At 32.0% G+C, this 21,401-nt stretch overlaps 3 protein-coding genes across 3 annotated transcripts; 1 reads left to right on the top strand and 2 right to left on the bottom strand.

Moving 5' to 3' along the window:
• Window positions 1–861: 861 nt before the first annotated feature.
• Window positions 862–5,364, top strand: LOC137826060 (uncharacterized). Its single transcript, XM_068631904.2, has 7 exons — window positions 862–1,463; window positions 1,871–2,020; window positions 2,290–2,445; window positions 3,127–3,294; window positions 3,405–3,569; window positions 3,807–4,267; window positions 4,515–5,364. The coding sequence occupies exons 1-7, from the start codon at window positions 917–919 to the stop codon at window positions 5,121–5,123; spliced, it is 2,256 nt and encodes a 751-aa protein (XP_068488005.1). The 5' UTR covers window positions 862–916; the 3' UTR covers window positions 5,124–5,364.
• Window positions 5,365–6,845: 1,481 nt separating this feature from the next.
• LOC137826059 (1-aminocyclopropane-1-carboxylate oxidase) lies at window positions 6,846–8,550 on the bottom strand. Its single transcript, XM_068631903.2, has 4 exons — window positions 8,207–8,550; window positions 7,849–8,075; window positions 7,390–7,723; window positions 6,846–7,289 (listed from the first exon to the last, which is right to left on the bottom strand). Exons 1-4 carry the CDS (start codon window positions 8,309–8,311, stop codon window positions 7,038–7,040), a joined length of 918 nt encoding a protein of 305 aa, XP_068488004.1. The 5' UTR covers window positions 8,312–8,550; the 3' UTR covers window positions 6,846–7,037.
• Window positions 8,551–15,563: 7,013 nt separating this feature from the next.
• Window positions 15,564–17,059, bottom strand: LOC137826058 (1-aminocyclopropane-1-carboxylate oxidase 4). Its single transcript, XM_068631902.2, has 4 exons — window positions 16,873–17,059; window positions 16,545–16,771; window positions 16,088–16,421; window positions 15,564–15,995 (listed from the first exon to the last, which is right to left on the bottom strand). The coding sequence occupies exons 1-4, from the start codon at window positions 16,975–16,977 to the stop codon at window positions 15,744–15,746; spliced, it is 918 nt and encodes a 305-aa protein (XP_068488003.1). The 5' UTR covers window positions 16,978–17,059; the 3' UTR covers window positions 15,564–15,743.
• Between the last annotated feature and the right edge of the window lie 4,342 nt (window positions 17,060–21,401).

Genomic DNA, 21,401 nt, shown 5'->3' with positions numbered 1-21,401 from the left:
AAAAAGTAATTTCATATTTTGTGTGGAGGTGACAGAAGAATATATGGAGGTGCAGGAAGAAATAGTCCCGATCATTTTCTAGGTTTGGGATCGTCCTGCCAATGGACAATATAGTTTTTTTCAAACCAAAACCCGGCCCATAGAGAAAAGACCTTCCTACAAATATGTTTATTGTACCATTGTGATTGCTTTTATCCTTATTGTGCTTGATGTTTTGGCTAATTCTAATTTGAGGATCAAAACTTTCTAATAGTATTTGATATGCAGAGTTGATGACTTCATTGTCTTGATTGTTCATTCTTTGATTATTCTATCACAGTAATTTTAAAGTAAAATAATTCAGACCACCATATTTTAACACTAGTTAAAGTTATGCACCAAAAATACCATTTTTCAGCACTTTAGTCTATTGAAAAATGGTTAGGTTAACAGCAATTTGTTCAGTAACAGTGAAAAGAGGCTAAAGAAAAAGGGTCCTGACAAATCAGCCGGTCGAAAAAAAAGGAAGAAGTTTATGGAACTTGTACTTTACCAGAGCTACTGAAGTGAAATAAGTAATGTTTGTTTTTTCTTAAGAAACCAATAACACTTATGTGACCCCGCTGGCGAAAAAAAGAGAGAAAAAGAGCCTAAGATGAAGTGTGCGTAGGTTAGAATATTTTCTTTTCTTTCCTCGTTCACAAAAGTCTCATTGAAGATTGGTCCATCCATAACAACCTCCAAGATCTTACTATCTCCAAAAATTATTCTTCCCTTGTCACCTAGAAAAAGTGACATGACATAACATAACATAACATGTGAAGTTGAAGTATCAGAGTCCTTATTTGGTATATATAAGACGCATGCAGAAAATAGTAACGCATTATTTCAGTAGTTGAGACAAACATACATTCTCGTTAATTGAAGTTCAAGAAGCATGGATCCTGGAAATTTTGAGGAGGAGTTGTCTTACAATTCATCAGATGAAGTGAGTGATCAGCTGGCGGAGTACACATTGGAAGGGAAATGGCAGAAGGTTGTGAAGATGTACAACAAAGTCCCAGCATGTCACACGGCAATGATTAACGGTTCCGTGGGCACTGCATTGCACGTGGCCGTGGATTTGGACGAAGAAGATGTGGTTTATGACCTTGTGAATGCAGTTATCGGACACAGACATGAAGTGAAGATCAAGGCACTGGAAATGGTGAACGATCGAGGGGATACTCCTCTGCATGTTGCGGCTTCGAGGGGTTTCGCAAAGATATGTAGGTGGATCATAGGAACGAAGAACGAGAGGATTTACTTGGTGAGTCGAAAGAACAAACATGGAGAGACACCTCTCTTTGGAGCTGCCATCAACTGGAAGAAACAAGCCTTTGCTTATCTTTCTAAAGTTTCCGGCCACAGCGCTCCCTTGCAAGATCTTGTGCGACACAATGGTGACACTATTCTTCACTGTGCTATCAGGAGAGAGTATTTCGGTATGTTTCTCATACCTATCTTCTGTTCCTGCTATATTTTATATCACTATTTCGATATGTTTAGACCACTATGTTATAGTTTTATCCGAACATTATGTAACATATTATCACATTATATTAATTCTTAATAAATGTTGGGGGCTTGTGGATATACTTGGAGGCTATATATTCTCATTACTATATATATATTGTTTTTGTTGGTGGTATTCCAGCGTTGGAACACTTTGTATAGAACAAGAGGAAGATAAATTGAGATTGAATTTGTTGTTGAAATGATGTAGATTAACAACACGATATATTCTTTACTTAGGATTAGCAACTTTACTTAATATGTTGTATTTTTATTTTGAAATAACAGAACGCTCTATATACTGAATAGTATATATGCTTTTATGGATATGGTGCAGATTTGGCAGTGATAATAGTGCATTACTATGATTTCCTTAGCACACATAAGAATAAAGAGGGATTCACTCCTCTCAAACTCCTTGCAACCAGGCCGTCGGCTTTCAAAAGTGCTACCAAACTTTCATGGTGGAAGCGAATCCTGTACCACTGTAAGTAATATTAACATCACGAACTAGGTTGAAAGGGCCATGTTTCCAAGTATAAGTGTATTCTAATTTCAGATTTAAAATGGTGTATGTTTTGTTTAAATATATGTTCACAGTAACTTGAGACCTAACTTGAGACCTCCAATTTATAATACTATAAAAAGTGTTCAAAAAAATTATTACATAAGTTTTTAAAATGTGCATTTTTACTGTCATAAATACGAAGTTCTATCTATATATACATATACTGCTTACTTTTTTGTGTGTGAAAGGTATACTTGTAGAGCCACTGGATCCTGTGAAACAAATGAACGCGAATCTGGGAAAGATATTGGACAATCCCAAGTCTGATAAAGTGGATTATCCAAAGAACTATGCCACACTATATGATTTCTTTGCTCGATCGTTTAGTGTTATTGCTCTATTTGGTATGTGAACACTTTCATTCTGCTATATCGTCTATCTTCTTGTTTTCTTTATGTCATCTAACTTTATTCTTTTCTTTACTAATACTTAATATTTACTCAAACCTACTTTATTACACACGTCTTCAGAGACAGTATAGTTCAGAAAAAGGGCTAGCGGTTTAACTCATACAGAAGGAAGTTTGGTGTGTTTCATAAAACAAATAAATTAGTTTCTGAACTATATTAGAGTAGCTTATTAAAAACTTGTTTTTATTCAAATTGAAAGTTTCTTACTAAAATAACTAATTATAGTGTTTTTTTTTTGTTTTCTATATCTATAGTATTTACGTTTTATAAGTTTTTCACATAATTTATTTTCATTTTATCTTTGCTGCCCTATTATAACTGTTATATTTAAACCTTAAAATTGAGTAACTCATATTATAAGAGTTGGTCTATTATTATTTTTTTATCATCAAAAGTTAATATATTTTGAAATTTATATATATATTCCATTGGTTGGTATGCCTGGCCCTTGAAACAGTGATTTGTACTAGATTATAATTCTTTTAGTGTTTAAATGTTGAGGGAAGATTTTGGAGTGGATCAGTTAGAGTAATACATGTAATTAGTTGGAATATCCTTTTTTTTTACTGGTTTCTCAAAGCTAAATCTATTTCTGACGCATTTTTTTTGGTCAAGGAAAAATGCCCTCGACAAAGAATCAGCATGACTCAGAAAACCCGTCATTTAAAAAGTGTACCATTGAATTGGGAACTCCCCGGGTTGGACTTTTTCCTCCAAATTATGAAACCTCTCAACAATTTATTAGGTCTGCATATGTACATACTCTTGGCCTCTCAGGAGTGGGTATGGATTCTTCATGTTATTTTCTTGATTTATTACTAGCTACTTGCTAAATATTGATCTAGGGCAAGATGGTTTAACTAACACCATTGATAATACACCTGCTTTTTAAGAATTAAAGGAAATAAGAAAGACAAAGAAGAGGCATGTATGGAGTCGTCAACTCTTGAAGGCACTATTGAAAAGACCTTATGCATCATTTACAGGAAGTGGAGGTGTCCCAACCGATATGAAAGTTGAAACAGATATGTATAATGTTTATAGCCAATATAAACAAGGTATATAACTCGGAAAATTATAGCTTCAAATTTAAAGGATTAATGGTTCTTTCTTTATATCAGAACCAAATCCTTTTGTAGAACTTTTTATAATTTCTTGAAGCTTCTTATTTCGTCTTTTTATAAGTTCAAAGGTGAAAACCCTGAATCATTATATTTTATTATATGTATATGTTCAATTTATATAAAGAAGTACAACAAGCTCTACTTTTCCTTGTTTGGCATTGGTACTGACAGGTGAAACCAGTGAGTTAGGATGGTTGGAAGGAGAAAATAAAACAGATGTTGATGACAAAAAGACTGTAGAACGAAGTCAGACCATGAAGAAGGAATCCGATCAACTAGCTGAAGAAGAAAAAATTGACAAAAAGGAGACAGCCTTTTTGGTTGCAGCAAGAAATGGCATAGTTGAAATGGTGAATGAAATGTTATATCGAATTCCAAGTGTCATCCATAACACTAACTCAAAGAAAGAAAATGTGTTGCTTGTGGCTGTGCTGAATAGGCAACCCCTTGTTGTTCAGTGTTTGAAAACGAAGATGCAGTCAAAACCAGAAGTTTGGAATAACTTAATTCTGACAGTAGATGAAGATGAGAGCACCATGTTACACTTGGCAGCATATGCTCCTGGCGGCGATAAACCTTGGCAGATAGCTGGTTCTGCCTTACAAATGGTGTGGGATATAAAGTGGTTTCAGGTATACACAAACACAAAGTCTTTTTACTTAATTTAATTTTACACTTTCTGAGTTTGATCTTTAGATCTAGTTACATTATTTTAAAATAACTTTTCTAGCACACATAATAATACAATGTTATTATAAATGTAGAGTGGCAATATTTAGAGAGAAAAGATTGCATGAAACGGTAGAAAGAGTAGATGAATGAAAGACAATTACTGCAATATTTATGGTAATGTTGATGTTTTGTTTTTCTCTGGAGCAGTATATTAAAGGCCTTGTGCCACAACACTTTTCCTTTAGAAGTGACAAGAAGGGGAAAACCGCAGGGGACATCTTCGAGGAAACACATAAAGAACTGATAGAGGAAAGTGGAGAGTGGCTGAAGGATACGTCTGAATCTTGTTCTGTTGTGGCTGCACTTGTTGCTGGTGTTTCCTTCACTGCAGCCAACAGCATCCCTGGTGGCACCGACGACCAAGGTAGGCCTAATTTAGAAGGCAAGCCTGCATTCGATGTATTTGCCATTGCTTCGCTTGTTGGACTTTGTTTTTCCGTCACTGGTCTCATAATGTTCCTTACCATCCTCACTTCTCGAAAGCAAGCCAAAGATTTTCGCAGAGATTTGCCACTCAAACTTCTTCTTGGCTTGAGTTCTCTTTTCGTATCCATTGCTGCAATGATTGTTTCTTTCTGCACCGGCCATTTTTTTCTGCTTAGTCACGGATACAAGACGGTCCTATACCCCATTTATGCAGCCACTTTTTTTCCTGTCACATTCTATGCTGTGGCACAGTTTCCTCTATACTTTGATCTTCTAACAGCCATTTTAACTACGGTTCCACAATCAAGTGATAAAGGAGATAAGTTGTAGGACCTAACCTAAGCTCTATCATATCATTTCAGTGTGGCATTATGTTTAAATGTCATACAAATCTTTTTTTGTTTGTATCACATCCTTGTTGTCTGGATATCAAAGGTGTGCATTTATATGTAAAATGTGAGCTAGGAAGAAAGTTCTGAATTGTAGCAACGTTTCCAGTTTGCGATTTTGGAGAATTGTTTCTGGACATTCTTAGTGTAATTAATAATACTCAAATAATTTTGATTGCAACTTCAAAGGTAATGTTATGTTCTATGTTTAAGTTTTTTGTCACATTGTCTACCATAGGTAGGTTAAGACTTTCATGTTTAAGTGCGTGGTTGCACTAGAATTTATTTTGACTCTTAAAAGTAAATTTAAGGATTGAAAAAGTTTAAGCAAATGTTGGTATTTTATGATATGATAACATAGCATGTAATTTTTTATCAAAATATTAAAAAAAAAATAGATCACTCATCACTATTAGTCAGTATAGAAGATATACGTGTATATATATACACACGGAAAGATTGTCGTCTTTTTTTATTCTTTTTGGAAAATCAAGGTTCTTACTTCAACTCATTTTACATATTAGAAAGTGTTGGAAAATACGATGGCTTCTAATGGCCTTTAAGACTAACTTGGTTAGAAGAGAGATTCCTCTTGTATGTGTGAAGAAGAATAGGAGACAACAAGACATTTGTTTTTTTACTGTAAAATTGCTTGACTAGTTTAGATCCAGTGTTATATTGATTCTATTTCACATTTCTTGTATTTTAAATTATGCAATGTCCCAGTTTATGTAAATGTCGTTTGGAGAAGTGTTTATGTTGCAGTTATGAGTGAGATTTAGAGGCATAGAAACAAACACATCTTTGAAGATGAGTAATTGATCATTCTGAAATTCTTTCTTTGGTTCAACTAAATGTTTGGTTCTGAATTACAACTAAATTTTCTTCTGCTTATTTTTCTTTTTATGATTAGTGTCTTGATTATGACTTAAATCAAGAGCTTTTGTTAGTTTGTGTAGGTTGATGTTGTGTTGTTTTTCTTTTATTGTCCCCTATTGGTTTGAATTGGCAGCTTTTGGTAAGTTTATAAGATCTCTTTTTCCTTTCGAAAGAAGTATTTGTAAAAGAGTTAAATCATCCTTAAAGTGATTCATATTTATTAATTAAATTCGACAATATTTAACTTTTACTTTGATTCTCTATTGTTAGACATAGAGTGTTCCTTACCATCCTCACTTCTAGAAAGCTACCAGAGATTATCGCACAACATTGTCACTCAAACTTCTTCTCGGCTTAAGTTCTGTTTTCTTATCCATTATTGCATTGCTTGTTTCTTTCTGCACTGGCCATTCTTTTCTGTTCAGTCACAAATACGGGAAGGTCATATTGCCCATTTATGTTGCCACTTGTTTTCCTGTCCCTTTCTTTCCCCTCGATCAGGTGTCACTCAACGTTGATCATCTGGCTGCAATTTTTGTTAGGGTGCCAAAGGCAAGGGATAAAGATGAAAGTTTATAGGAGGACATTCTTCCATATCAGTGTGGTGTTGGATTCATGTCTTATCATATCATAAGCATCGCCAAATATTTTTTATTTCTCGCTTTCTCATGCAACTTTCCTGTTTAAGCATAGAGTGTAACCATTTTGGTAATGACACCCAACTTGAAACTTCCCTTTTTATTTTCCAAAATAATGGAGCAGATAAATAATACTAGAAATCAACTACCAACAAAGAATAATGACTTATATATTATAAAGAAAGTAAACAAATCAGGTGTTGTAAATAAGCATTTGAATAATTATAAAATAAATATTTCTTGCAGCATACTGCGGTCTTTTATCCATTTTTCTATTTAATTGTTCTTGAAGTGTATCGTGTTGGTTGAGACTTGCATGTGATGGAGTTGGAAGTATTCTAAAAAGAGTTGAGAGCCTTGATGGCTTGAAATCTTGGTTCCTTTGGTTGGAATTTGACCGTAGCATAGAGCTTCATGTAATCCTCAAATACAAATGTTGGGTACAAAGGGTCTCTCTCCAACAATGGTGGTGCAGGGTAGATAAGAGCATCACTGCCAGGGTTGTAGAATGAGGCCACCGACATTCTCGTCCCATCACTTCGAGCATTCACACGATGCTCCACACTCTTGTATTTCCCATTACTTATTACCTGTGAAATGTTGCATCACAATTACTATAACTACAACTTAATCAAACAAAAAACCTATATATATATATATATATATATATAGGTAGCATAGCATATATACCTCAATTTGGTCACCAAGGTTAACAACAATGGAATGTCGCATCGGAGGAACATCCACCCATTGGCCATCTTTCAGAAGCTGAAGCCCACTGACCTTGTCGTCTTGCAAGAGAAGGATTATCCCACCCGCATCTGTATGGGCACGAAGACCCTTCACCATTTCTGGCTTTGGGCAAGCAGGGTAGTTTGCCACCTTTGTCCCAAAATTAGGACCTCTCGATCCATAAAACGCCTTCTTCAAGTACCCCTTCTCCAATCCAAGATTTTCACACAGCACCTCTAGCAACTCCTCTGCTAGTTTCTCCAGTTTCTCTGCAAACTCCTTCATTGCATCCCTGCATCATTACCTCCTCCAGTTAAGACATGTCAAGTGCACACAGTGATGCGTGTCACACTATGAACAATATGTCAAGTAGCATGCATGCATATTCATGTATCTCTTAGTTTTCAATTTGTTTACCTGTACTCTTGGGTGAGATCAGGAATTTCAGAGATGTTGGAAGTTGGGAGATGGCGCAAGAAGAAGGTGCTCTCCCAGTCCATGTCCTTGAGTTCATCTTGGACACACTCTAACCCCTTACTTCTCACTGCCTCGTTGAACCTCTTCTCCATGCATTTCCTATAATGCTCTTTTGTTAGCCTTTCCACCCTGTCCAGAAGTTCCTGGGATATTCCGTGATTCACCAACTGCAATCAGGAAAGCATCTTAGTTAGCATAATTCAAATGAACAACATCAACAAAACTTTAGCTTGCAAATGTATGGAGACTTATATGTTAAGAGTGTGAGAAAGCTCTTATGAGCCAGTTCGTGGGGTACCTCAAAAAATCCCCAGTTTTTGCAAGCATCTTCAATCTGCTCTAGGGTAGCCTTCTTCTCCTCACCATTGAGATTCGCCAAGTTGATCACGGGGAAGTTCTCCATCTCTCGCACCTTTTCTTTCTTGTGTTCCAATGAGGAATCTTAATAATGTATGTGTTTGTTTATGCATATTGGGATGCTAGGTGTATGGCTTTTATAGTAATTGAAAGAGTTTAGTGAAGACAACAGGACATATAAAAAATTCTACTGCCTCATGAATCATGAGATGCATGCTTTCTTAATTAGACCAATCAATGCCGCATGGTCATTTTGAATCGTTGAATTGTCCAGTTTTGGTATTGTTGGACTCATCTTGAGGGAGGCGAAACCAATCTTGCATTTTCCTTAAATTACTATGGTGTTTCAGCACGTGGTTTCTTAGAAGATGGAACAAGTAAATGAATCTCTAAAATCTGTTATTATATATCTTTTTATAAAAGCTTGTCAAGTCCTTATTCAGATATCTAACAAATGCTTAATTAACAATAGATCTGTCACGATATTATAAGACGCAATTGAATTTCTACAACTTTTATAACGTGTTATAGTTTTATATCTCAGATGTGATTTTTCAGGCGTTGACTGAGTTACTAGTTATAGTTTCTGCATTTCTACACGATTTCTTAGTTTTCACACACATTTGGGTGCCATTGCTTGAAAATTATAACCGGACAATTAGTTTTTGAAAAAAAATTATTGATGAAAACTAAAAACGGAAGCAAAAGATATCATTTTCTGAACTTCTTGTCTTTCTCTTTTGATTTCAACACTTGACTAATGGGAGCCACCGAACAAGATAAGGTGTTACATCTAACTGATAGGACATTTGTGTTTTGCATTATTTGAAAACTTTGTTTTTAATGGGAAGATGTTTGTTGTAGTCAGAATATGCTAATCGCCATCTTTAGCGTAATTTGTTTGTCTTAGCACATAAAAATTGAATTTAAGTGTCCGAAGTTAAGTCCAAGATGTAAGTTGAATATGGTGTTTTAATTATGTGGAACAAGGAGGCTGCCACGGGTATGCGTACTTTTTACGTTACTGTTTCAGGGGTGGAAAAAAACCTAATCAATAACATAAGTTAGAAAAAAAAAGTGAAAGAAAAACATAATAAATTAATTATTTTTTATTAACTAATATTATTTATTTTTTAAAATTAAAGGTCTTTCATTGAAGATTGATGTAAAAAATAAAAAGTTGTTTAAATTAAGATTTTAATTAACTGAAAAATATTTTTACAATAAAATCATAAAATAAAAAGTAGTTAAACTTCTGCTATATTATAATTTATAATTTTTTCTTATAATTATGCTGATAGAATTTCGTTGAGAATGAGAAATATTAGTATATAAAAGAAAATTTAATGTTCTCTATAGAATTTAGACTAAGTAAAATGCTAGTGAGTAAAGAGAAAGAAACCTTGCTATCATAAAAAAAAATGAGAATGAAATCTTATAAGAAACTATTCTGATGTATAAGTATAAGGGATATAATGTTCTATAGTTTTATTATTCTATGTGCAAGTTCCATATATTTATATATTTAGGGGAAAAAGTATTTAATTCCTCTATTTTTTTATATAAATACAAATTTTAAAAATATTAATTTTATCTTTAAATGTTTTCAAGTAGACAACATTTAAGTTGATTCAAATTAGTCCTTGAATTTATCACTTTTTTGAATTGACACCTTGAACTTTAATTGCATTCTAATAGATTCTTAAGATTTCTTTTGGCAATAGTTATTTTTATCAAATTAGAGAAACATAATTTATTTTCAATATAAATCACATTTAATTCTTTGGTTAAAATTCATGTATTTATATATTAAGATATAATTTCGAAAAACTAAAAGGTCATGAGATAAAAAAAAAAATTATAAAGAGTGGTTTATTTCTAAAATTAACTATGTTTTAATGTAGAAAAATGTGATTGTGAAAAATAAATAAATAAATGACTATGTTTTAGAATAAAACGATTTAGAGTTTAACCCAATTCTATACGAGAGACTATTTAAAAAAGGGGTAAATTTTAAGGATTAATTATGATAAAATTAATTAAGTGACTATTTTCAAAATAAGTAATTAAAGTTTAAAGATCAATATTGGAATAAAATTGAAGTTGATAGTGTTTATTTGGAAACAAGATAAAGTTTAAGGATTAATCAAGAAAATAAAATTTAGATAATTTGTTTTTAAAAATATAGAAGATAAGAAGACTAAACAAAATATATATGAAAATAGCATATCCACCCATATATAATGTCATATATGAAGTTAATAAGATTATCTATTCATTATATTAAAACTATTATCATATAATTAACGTGTTACTAGTTTTAGGGAAGACCAAGGTATGCAATTTTTGAGAGGTCTAAACGATCAGTATAGCAATGTTAAATCCTATGTCCGTTTAATGGAATCCGTCCCACCTATACCAAAAATATTTTCTTTAGCAGCCCAACAAGAATGACAATTGAGTAGCAATGCTTTGATAGCTAATACAAAGAATGCTCAACCCATGGTAAACAAGAGTAATGTGCAGTCTTATGTTGTTTCTTGTTTTTGTGGCAAGAATGGTCATAATGATAGTGTGTGTTTTATGAAACATGGTTTTCCCAATCAGGATGGAAAAAAGGCCAGTCATAATAGTAATAGAAAGGTTTGCACACACTACAATAAAACTGGTCACACTGTTGATACATGCTATAAGAAGCATGGTTATCCACCCGGTTACAAATTCCAAAATGGTAAGACTTATTCTGTCAACAACATTGCCACTCAAGAGGAGTATGATTCTAACAACAATGAGAATGGCGATACTCATTTTACTCATCAGCAATATCAAATCTTAACCAACCTTCTCAAGCAAGCAAACACTTCTGCTGGACAAGCTCAAGTGAATCAGGTTGGATCTTTTGTTGCTGGTACAAGTCAACAAGACAGGGACTCTACCTCTACAGGCAACACACATACCTTAAAGAATCCTTTACTAAATAAATATACTTGGATTTTAGACTCTAGAGCAACAGATTATGTATGTTTTACTTTATATGATTTTTCCACCCAATGGCCACTATGTTACATCAAATTACTCTGGAACTGTTAATCTCAATTACAGAATTAGTCTTACAAATGTTTTATATGTTCTAGCTTTTTCTTTCAATCTTGTCTCTATATCCAAACTTATTTCTTGCCTTCAATGTGATTTAACTTTCTGTTCTAACAAGTGTATCATACAGGACAGTAGAACCAGAGACAGGATTGGTTTAGTTGATTTGATTGGTGGCTTATACTGTTTAGATAAATCCATTACACAACATGTTTCTCCTTTCTTGAATTATGTAACTAAAATTGTTGGTCTTTGGCATCAAAGATTAGGTCATCCTTCTGATGAAAGACTAAAGATTTTACAAACCTATTATCCTGATATATATGTTGAAAAGTCTTATTTTTGTGATGTTTGTCATCAAGCTAAACAAAAGAAACTTCTTTTTTCTCTTAGCACTACTCATTATGCACACATATTTGATTTAATTCATATGGATATATGAGGTCCTTGTTCTGTTATCTCTATGCACGGTCATAGATATTTTCTCACTATAATTGATGATTTTTCCCGCTTTATATGGATTTTTTCTATGCAAAATAAGTCTGAAGTTAGAGCTAATGTTGTGAGTTTTGTTTCTTACATTGAAAACCACTTTCAAACAAAAATCAAATATATTCTTCGTACTGATAATGGTGTTGAATTTGTGATGAAAGATTTTTTTTGCTTCAAAAGGCATTTTACATCAAACTTCTTGCATAGAAACACCCGAGCAAAATGGTATTGTTGAACAAAAGCATCAACACATTTTAAATGTTACAAGATCTCTCATTTTTCAGTCTAAACTCCCTGCTAATTTCTGGAATTTTGTTGTCCAACATGTTGTTTTCTTAATTAATTGTATTCCTACTCCTTTGCTCAATAATGCAACACCATATGAAAAATTGCATAGAAAGTAGTGTGACATTTCTGACTTGCGTATCTTTGGTTGTTTGTGTTATTCTTCTACTTTTGTTGCTCATAGAAAGAAGTTGGACAGTCGTGTTGTTCCTTGTGTCTTTCTTGGTTTTAAACCACACACCAAAGGTTTTATTTTTCTAAACTTAAAAAGTCACAAAATTGAAATTTCCAGGAATCTTATTTTTTATAAAAGTTGTTTTCCATATCTTTTGAAAAATGAAGAAGATCCCAACAGCCTTTCTCTTCCCATTCCACAACACTATGCTCAAACTTATGATGACATAAATATGCATAATGACCATGGTTCTCCTCATAAGAATGATGATGATCTTTGTGTTGATAACAATGATGTTCCTACTGCTACCCTTAGAAGATCTGACCGTAACAGGAGGATACCAATCTATTTGCAAGACTTCCAGACTAGCAGTAATCAGGTTAGTACCAAGTATCCCATACAAACTTTCATTAAATTTAATTCCTTATCCTCTAATTTTAGACATACCATAATGTTTATTTCTTCTCATGATGAGCCTCAAAACTATGAGGTTGTCATTCAGAATCCTCTTTGGGTTCAGGCAACGCAAAATGAATTAGCAGCCCTTGCAGCCAATCAGACCTGGAGTATTACAGATCTTCCCCCTGGAAAATATACCATTGGTTGTAGATGGGTTTACAAGATCAAATATCACTCAAATGGTACCATAGAACAATATAAAGCCAGGCTAGTAGCAAAAGGCTACAACCAAATGGAGGGCTAGACTTCTTCGATACATTTGCACCAATAGCAAAGTTAACCACTTTAAGGCTTCTCCTAGCTCTTGCTGCAGCAAAAAATTGGGATCTTAAGAAATTGGATGTGAACAATGCCTTCCTTCATGGTGACTTAAATGAAAAAGTTTACATGAAGCTTCCCCCTACAACAATAGAAATAAAGTGTGCAAACTTCAAAGGTCTCTTTATGGCCTCAAGCAAGTCGGACGCTAATGGTATGTCAAACTTTCTAATTTCCTCAAATCACATAACTATAATATCTCTACTGTTGACCACTCTCTTTTCTTGAAACATGATGGAGAAAAAATAACTGCATTCCTTGTCTATGTGGATGACATAGTCTTAATTGGGAACAACCTTGCTGAAATTAATCAAATCACAACCTTGCTTCACCGCATCAAGAATTTAGGGAATCTTACATACTTTCTTGGCCTAGAAATTGCAAGGAACAACACTGGTATCCACCTTAGCTGCGAAAATACACCTTAGATCTCCTTACAAAAACTGGTATGCTTGCTTGTGCTCCCTCTCTCACACCCATGGCACATACTTTTTGTCTTACTGCTGATAAAGGAGAAAGGCTCAATGAAGAAGAAGCTACCTCCTATAGAAGACTGGTAGGACGCCTAATTTACCTTACCAATACACGCCCATATATTACCTATGCTGTCAACCACCTCAGTCATTTTGTATTTGCACCTACCAACATTCATTCTCAGGCAACTCTCCATGTTCTCAAATATCTAAAGGCCTCTTCTGGTGCTGGTCTTTTTCTCCCTAACAATACTCCTATACAAATCAAAGCGTATAGCGATTCTCATTGGGCCACTTGCCTCGAGACCAGAAAATCCATCACGGGTTTCTGTATATATTTGGGTGAAACTTTGATCTCCTGTAAATCAAAGAAACAACAAACGATTTTCAAGAAGCTCCTCTGAAGCTGAATATAGAGCATTAGCGGCCACCACCTGCGAAATTCAGTGGCTTGTCTACCTCTTACAAGATCTTCGGATTCCCTTCATTCAGCATGCTCTCTTATATTGTGATAGTCAGTCAGCAATCCAAATTGCTCACAATCAAGTTTTTCACGAACGAACAAAGCATATAGAAATTGATTGTCATGTAGTTCGTGAAAAACTCAATTAAAGATTGGTCAGGTTGCTCCCTATCTCCTTTTCCATGCAAACTGCTGATTTTTTCACGAAGTCCTTTCCGCATAAGATGTTCAAGACCCTATACTCGAAGCTGGGAATGAAAAATATTTACTGTTACTGTTGTATCATTTTGTTAAAATATCATTTTGTTACTGTTGTATTTTAGTTACTGTTGTTATTCTAAGTGCTTTTTCTGTTTTCTGTTTTTGGGCCCTTTGTGGGTCTTTGGACTTTTACTAGTGTCTATATTATTTTTTACTCTTTGTAAGCACAAAATATTGTACATTCATTTTTTGGTTAATGAAACCCTTTTTTACTCATCTTTTCTCTCTCTCGAAGTTTCTTCTTCTGCTTTCTCTAAACTTCTCTATGCTCACGGTTCTTGTTTTGGCACCCTTTCTTTTACTGCAATTGACCATTTTCATGACATGTCTGTCATTTTCATAAGTATTCAAATTTCGCCATGAGTCATTTGAATTCTAAAATATCTTTCAAGCATGGTTTGAACCTCGATTTTGGAAAGGACTTCGTAAACACATACACGAGATTTTCCTTCAAGGTTATCTTCTTAAATTCTGTCCTCCCCGAACTCAACAACGTCTCTTACAAGTGTAGTCTAACATCTATGTGTTTGTCCTCTCGTACTAGATTTGATGATCAACTAAATATATAACATTTTAATTGTAACAATGAATAGTCATACATACAATTTTGTCCAATATACAATTTTTTTACAATATACAATTTTTCAGCCATCCTTTTTTACCACAGTGTTGAAGAAGGTAACACAATGATCATGTATGATAATAACTTAACTATTAATTTTTTTTTTAAGAAAATGAGTCATGCATAAAAATACAAAAACATATTTGACACCAATAAAATAACTACTCCCACTTGATAATTAAATATATTATTATTTTAATCATATTTCTTTTATATTTAAATTTATTAGTATATATTATTGTAGAGGTGTAAAGTGAGAGTATTTTGTTATATAGGTGTCAAACTAGTATTTTTCTTTTCATTTCTAGGAAATATTGCAAAGGAGTGAAGTGATGTGTTTTAAAACCTAACATCAGGTTACAAAATTTAATGAATAAAGTCTTAAAACATGACACATTTAATAAACTTGGAGAGATAGTGAAAATGTCAGATTTTAGTAAAAGTATATTAATTATATATTAGTATAAGGAAAAGAATGCAGAAACTTATGACAACTTCGTTCAATAAAATAATCAATTAGTTTTCCAATTACATTAATTTTATTATTATTTCCTTGGGTTAGATCGCTACCGCGATAATCTTGGCCAACTTGGAACGCCAGTTCTTATTTTCCAAATATATTGGAGTAAACAAAAACACTAGAAATCAACTATAATATTTGAGAAGGGGGAATACAACGTTTATTATTAGAAAAATTACATAGTAATAAGCATTTGAATAATTAGAAAATAAATATTTCTTACAGCATATTGCGAGTTTTTATCCATTTTTTTATTTAATTGTTCTTGAAGTGTATCGTGTTGGTAGAGACTTGCATGTGATGGAGTTGGAAGTGTTCTACGAAGAGTTGAGAGCCTTGATGGCTTGAAATCTTGGTTCCTTTGGTTGGAATTTGACCGTAGCATAGAGCTTCATGTAATCCTCAAATACAAATGTTGGGTACAAAGGGTCTCTCTCCAACAATGGTGGTGCAGGGTAGATAAGAGCATCACTGCCAGGGTTGTAGAATGAGGCCACCGACATTCTCGTCCCATCACTTCGAGCATTCACACGATGCTCCACACTCTTGTATTTCCCATTGCTTATTACCTGTGAAATGTTGCAGCACAATTACTATAACTACAACTTAATCAAACAAAAAACCTATATATATATATATATAGGTAGCATAGCATATATACCTCAATTTGGTCACCAAGGTTAACAACAATGGAATGGCGCATCGGAGGAACATCCACCCATTGGTCATCTTTCAGAAGCTGAAGCCCACTCACCTTGTCGTCTTGCAAGAGAAGGATTATCCCACCCGCATCTGTATGGGCACGAAGACCCTTCACCATTTCTGGCTTTGGGCATGCAGGGTAGTTTGCCACCTTTGTCCCAAAATTAGGACCTCTCGATCCATAGAACGCCTTCTTCAAGTACCCTTTCTCCAATCCAAGATTTTCACACAGCACCTCTAGCAACTCCTCTGCTAGTTTCTCCAATTTCTCTGCAAACTCCTTCATTGCATCCCTGCATCGTTACCTCCTCCAGTTAAGACATGTCAAGTGCACACAGTGATATGTCACACTATGAACAATATGTCAAGTATCATGCATGCATATTCATGTATCTCTTAGTTTTCAATTTGTTTACCTGTAATCTTGGGTGAGATCAGGAATTTCAGAGATGTTGGAAGTTGGGAGATGGCGCAAGAAGAAGGTGCTCTCCCAGTCCATGTCCTTGAGTTCATCTTGGACACACTCTAATCCCTTACTTCTCACTGCCTCGTTGAACCTCTTCTCCATGCATTTCCTATAATGCTCTTTTGTTAGCCTTTCCACCCTGTCCAGAAGTTCCTGGGATATTCCGTGATTCACCAACTACAATCAAGAAAGCATCTTAGTTAGGATAATTAAAATGAACAACATCAACATCAACATAAGAGTGTGAGAAAGCTCTTATGAGCCAGTTCGTGGGGTACCTCAAAAAATCCCCAGTTTTTGCAAGCATCTTCAATCTGCTCTAGGGTAGCCTTCTTCTCCTCACCATTGAGATTCGCCAAGTTGATCACGGGGAAGTTCTCCATCTCTCGCACCCTTTCTTTCTCTTATCACTTCGGATAGTAATCTGAGTTTGTTTGTGTGTGCAGATTGATTTAAAACTATGTATGTATTTGCTATTTATACAAAAATTGAAGTGTATAGTAGAGCTGAAGAATATGAAGAATGGTGTTAGGTAAGCCACATGAATGTCGTTATCATTTAATTTTGTGTCATTGAATTGTCAACTTTAACTCGGATTGGAGTTATCTGGAAGTTATCTTTCAAGCCTTTTATACTGAGGTAGATTCTAGATACATCTCAAATGTATATTAGGTTAGTTTAGATCATTTCTTAAATAAATGACGAATAAGAAAATATTTGTTAATTTTTATAAATGAGTATTGTCATTAACAGTTAATTATTAATTTATTACTTTCATATTGTTTAGTTCTTTTATTGGTTTTACTCACTTGTTAGTTTTTTAGGAATTGAAAATGAATTCGAACACTGTTATGAATTTATCCAATTTTTATAATTATATATAGGGAGGTTGATACGTGCATCCTCATTCCATTCTAATACTCATTCTCATTTATAATTTATTTCTAAGTTATATATTTAATTATTTTTACTTTTTTTTATAATTATTTTACCTTTATTTAGTTTTTATTTGATATTCTGATCCAATATTTATAAAATTATAATTTTTTTAGATTGAAGAAAATAAAACTTGTTTCTTTTATATATTAAATATTTAATAATATCATATTTTTTTATCTTTTTTATTTTTTATAAAAAAGACTATTTAATTAATATTTAGAACGAAGAAGGACAATAAAAACATGGATACATATATATTCTTTTCTTGATGGAACAAAATTTCATATTTATTGAGTGTAAAGATATATAAGAGATAATTTTTTACTTCTAAATAAAGATCGAAATATTCAAACTTATCCTATACTTACTTTGTTGTGTTTTGTTCAACTAATTACTATTCTTCTGTACCAACAATTAATGCCTTTCACACTTTGGAGCTTCTTTCTTTTAAAAAATCACTTGCTTAAATTTTTAAAATTTTTCAATGTGTTAGTTTAGCTTTATAAAATAATTAAAAGCTAACAAAATATGATTTAATAAGAAATTATTTAAATACTTTTTCATATAATATGTGTATTTATATTTATATTTTTAGTGCATTCATATATAATCAATTGTTTCATCGACTGAATAATTTTTGCAATCATAAATAAACAAATTAACTTCTATTCTATATATTAACCTATTATCATTAGATTATTTTACATGAGAAACGCATTTAAATATGTGACAAACCGGATCATTACGATCATTCTTATAAAATGGATTGTGTTGATTAATACTACTATTAATAATTTTGTATTAATATCATGGATAAAATTATCATACGTAATTCAAAATAATAGTTGGTGTTATATATTTAAATAAATCACGAAAAGCATAATTTAAAAGATAAAATTATGAAAATTAAATCAATATAAATGTTGCACAAAAAAATATATAATCACATGTTTAAACTCTGCCTAAGAAAATAATCACATGTTTAGACCATGTTTAGCCGTCTCAATTGAACTTAAAAAAAATCTAACATTGTTTTAATTGGACGGCTGAACGCCATCAATCCATTGTCACACCAAAACTTCTATTTATTTAATACATTTCCTTTTGGGTATCTTTCTAATCCTTAATAAAAGTTTACTTAAGGAGTCAACTAAACATGATTAAGAAAGTCAAAAAAATTGACCACTTAATTGGAAGCTCTTGCCAAAGTAACACTGAAGAGTGTAATTTGCTTTCAAGTTGTTTCGAGAACAACAAGAAGAGAAGTAATTTGGCATTTGATATGTTATACACTTAAATTGAGTGGTCAAATTGTGTTTGGATTTTGCATCTTTAAATTGGGTAAGAAAAAAAATAGTAGTTTTACATAATAAAAAAAATAACAGTTAATGTTTTAATATATTTATATTTTGTAATTTTATTTATACACAGACGTGTGTGTACCGTTGATTATAGAGTTTTTCAATAAATGATTGAAATTATTTATTTTACATTCTAAAATAATTGTTCACTTTAGTGGGGTGAAAGACTTATTAATGTTTAGTTGCTAAACTAAGATAATTTATATTTTGTTTTTTTCATTTTTTATAGTTGTTTTAAAAATTTTGAAATTACATTTTTAACACTCTCTACTATTATTGATATTTTTAGCAACTTTTGGTTTATATTTGTTAAAAACTCATAGTTTTTGTATACATGAAGCTAAGACGTTTTTCGTATCAGACATCGATACTCGTAAGAAACATGTTGATAAAGTATCAAATTCAATAAATATTTGTTAGATTTTTTACAATTCTAACATGGGTCTAACACAAATTTAAAAGGAGAAATACATTGATTTTCTAAAAACTTAAATTTATTGTATAAATTTTTATTATAATTATAAAAATAAGGAATAAATCATTTGAAATCAACCATGAAAAATATTTTTCTGTTAAAAAAAACTGAATCGTATAATTATATAATATATAGATTTGTGTCCTCGTGTCTTACATTTTAAAAATTATACGTATTTCTGTATCCGTGTCCGTATCGTATTAGTGTATGTGTCCGTATTTGTGTTACATGGTTATGGTTATGTATGTTGCACATTATAAAATAAATCCTTGTGGATTTTGTAGTTTTAAACAAACAAATTTAACCGATGAAAAAGAGAGTGCAGTAAAAAGTATGGTCGAAAGTGGACATTGCTTAAACTCCTCTAGCTTTTTTTTATATTATTTTATTAGCTTGATTTGTTTTGCTTTTTAAAGTTTTCCGGGTTTTCTATTTGGTTTGACTAAAAAATATTTATATATTTTCATTGAAGCTTATATTTTATTCAATTTTATCTTTTAAAATCATGGTTTTTTTTTTAATGGAGAGACTAAAGTAAATTAACGTAGAAATTATATGACAAAGTCTTTTCTTAAAAGATGACAATATTTTAAAACAAAAATTATAGGCAAATGCTTCCTACACCCAATCATTTTTTTTAACCTTCATCCAACATATTTTTTTAATTTTTAAAAATGTCCTTTATTCTGGAAATAAAAATATGAAATTGAAAATAATATATTTTAGAAAAATAAATCTGGAAGTGGTTAATGAGTTTCGAAAATAAAAATCTGGAAACAAAAATTAAAATTCTATTTCGGACAGAAAAATCTGGAACTGAAAATAATACATTCTGGAAAAAAAAATCTGGAAGAGAAATTATTGTGTTTCGGAAATGAAAATTCGAAAACAAAAATGAAAAGGTTATTCCAGATAAAAAAATCCATAATATAAAGTTTTGTTTCGGAAAAAAAAATCCAGAACACATATTTCGAAAAAGGGAGTTTGAAAGGTATTTTATATGCACTTATTTTTTTAAGGACAGTTTCGTTTTTTTCACTGGAATCGGGTGCAGGAAGCAATTGCCAAAATTATATAAAGATTATCTTATGCTCAAAGCCCACCAAGAAAAAGAGTAAGAACTTACTGGTCTCATATTTTGAAGTCCAGTCCAAAACAATACTAGGAAGAGGAATTGTTGGTCAAATTTTCAAATTCTCCCTGCATATCTATACCTTCTTTTCACACCTCGTATTTTCTTTAATTCCAATTCTAGGGATTTTTTTTCACTTTTTTTTCCGTGTATATCGGATTGTGTAACACCCTTTAACTATAATATGTATTCTGGATTATATTGCATTATGCATAAGTTATTTTTGGATATTGTATAATCTATAAGTTATTATTGAATCAGAAACTATGTTTCAGATTCTATAATTTGGAATGGATTTTGTGAAAGAAAAAATTATATATTTCGGATAGTAGAATTTGAAAGATTTCCAGATCCATAAATATTTTATTGAATTCTGTGTAAACAGAAAAAAATAACATTGTAAAATCTAAAATGTATTTTTTCACAAACAAAATGGTTTGTGAGTTTCACCTATGAAAGTGTCTAAATAAGCTATGGAGGTGTAAATAGAAACAACTATCAAATATGGTATAATTTTGGCTTTCAAATGCATTCAACACAACTAACTTCGTATTAAAAAAAATTATAGTTTCTTAATAACTTACCCAACTTTTCAAGTTGATAAAATTTTAGGTTATTTCTTTCAATATTCCTAATTTATTTTCATGATTAAAAGATTAAATTATCAATTATTTTTATTATTGTTGTAATCGCCCATATGTATATATGTATTATATTATTGTTTTTATAATGTATTATGTTATGAATAGATTAGAAAAGAAATCCATACAAATTATACAATTTAAAATTACTTTTTTTATATAAATGTTTTTAATTGTATAATTCATAAGATATTTTTAAATTATACAATTTAAATATTTGTTAAAAATTAACTTATGAATTATGCAATCTTTACCTAAT

This window comes from Phaseolus vulgaris, chromosome 8 (assembly GCF_051622355.1).
Source record: "Phaseolus vulgaris cultivar YP4 chromosome 8, ASM5162235v1, whole genome shotgun sequence".
In the NCBI taxonomy this organism is placed as follows: Eukaryota; Viridiplantae; Streptophyta; class Magnoliopsida; order Fabales; family Fabaceae; genus Phaseolus; species Phaseolus vulgaris.
This window is presented reverse-complemented; position numbering and strand designations above follow the sequence as displayed.

Bases quoted from the DNA above. Each gene is read 5' to 3' on its own strand.
- LOC137826058 (XM_068631902.2), bottom strand. From the start codon at position 16,977: ATGGAGAACTTCCCCGTGATCAACTTGGCGAATCTCAATGGTGAGGAG. The intron at 16,772-16,872 runs GTACCCCACGAA...TCTTGATTGTAG, and splicing joins AAAACTGGGGATTTTTTGAG to TTGGTGAATCACGGAATATC. The intron at 16,422-16,544 runs GTAAACAAATTG...GTAACGATGCAG, and splicing joins GATCTCACCCAAGATTACAG to GGATGCAATGAAGGAGTTTG.
- LOC137826059 (XM_068631903.2), bottom strand. From the start codon at position 8,311: ATGGAGAACTTCCCCGTGATCAACTTGGCGAATCTCAATGGTGAGGAG. The intron at 8,076-8,206 runs GTACCCCACGAA...TCCTGATTGCAG, and splicing joins AAAACTGGGGATTTTTTGAG to TTGGTGAATCACGGAATATC. The intron at 7,290-7,389 runs GTATATATGCTA...AACATTTCACAG, and splicing joins ACCTTGGTGACCAAATTGAG to GTAATAAGTAATGGGAAATA.
- LOC137826060 (XM_068631904.2), top strand. From the start codon at position 917: ATGGATCCTGGAAATTTTGAGGAGGAGTTGTCTTACAATTCATCAGAT. The intron at 1,464-1,870 runs GTATGTTTCTCA...GATATGGTGCAG, and splicing joins TATCAGGAGAGAGTATTTCG to ATTTGGCAGTGATAATAGTG. The intron at 2,446-3,126 runs GTATGTGAACAC...TTTTTGGTCAAG, and splicing joins TAGTGTTATTGCTCTATTTG to GAAAAATGCCCTCGACAAAG.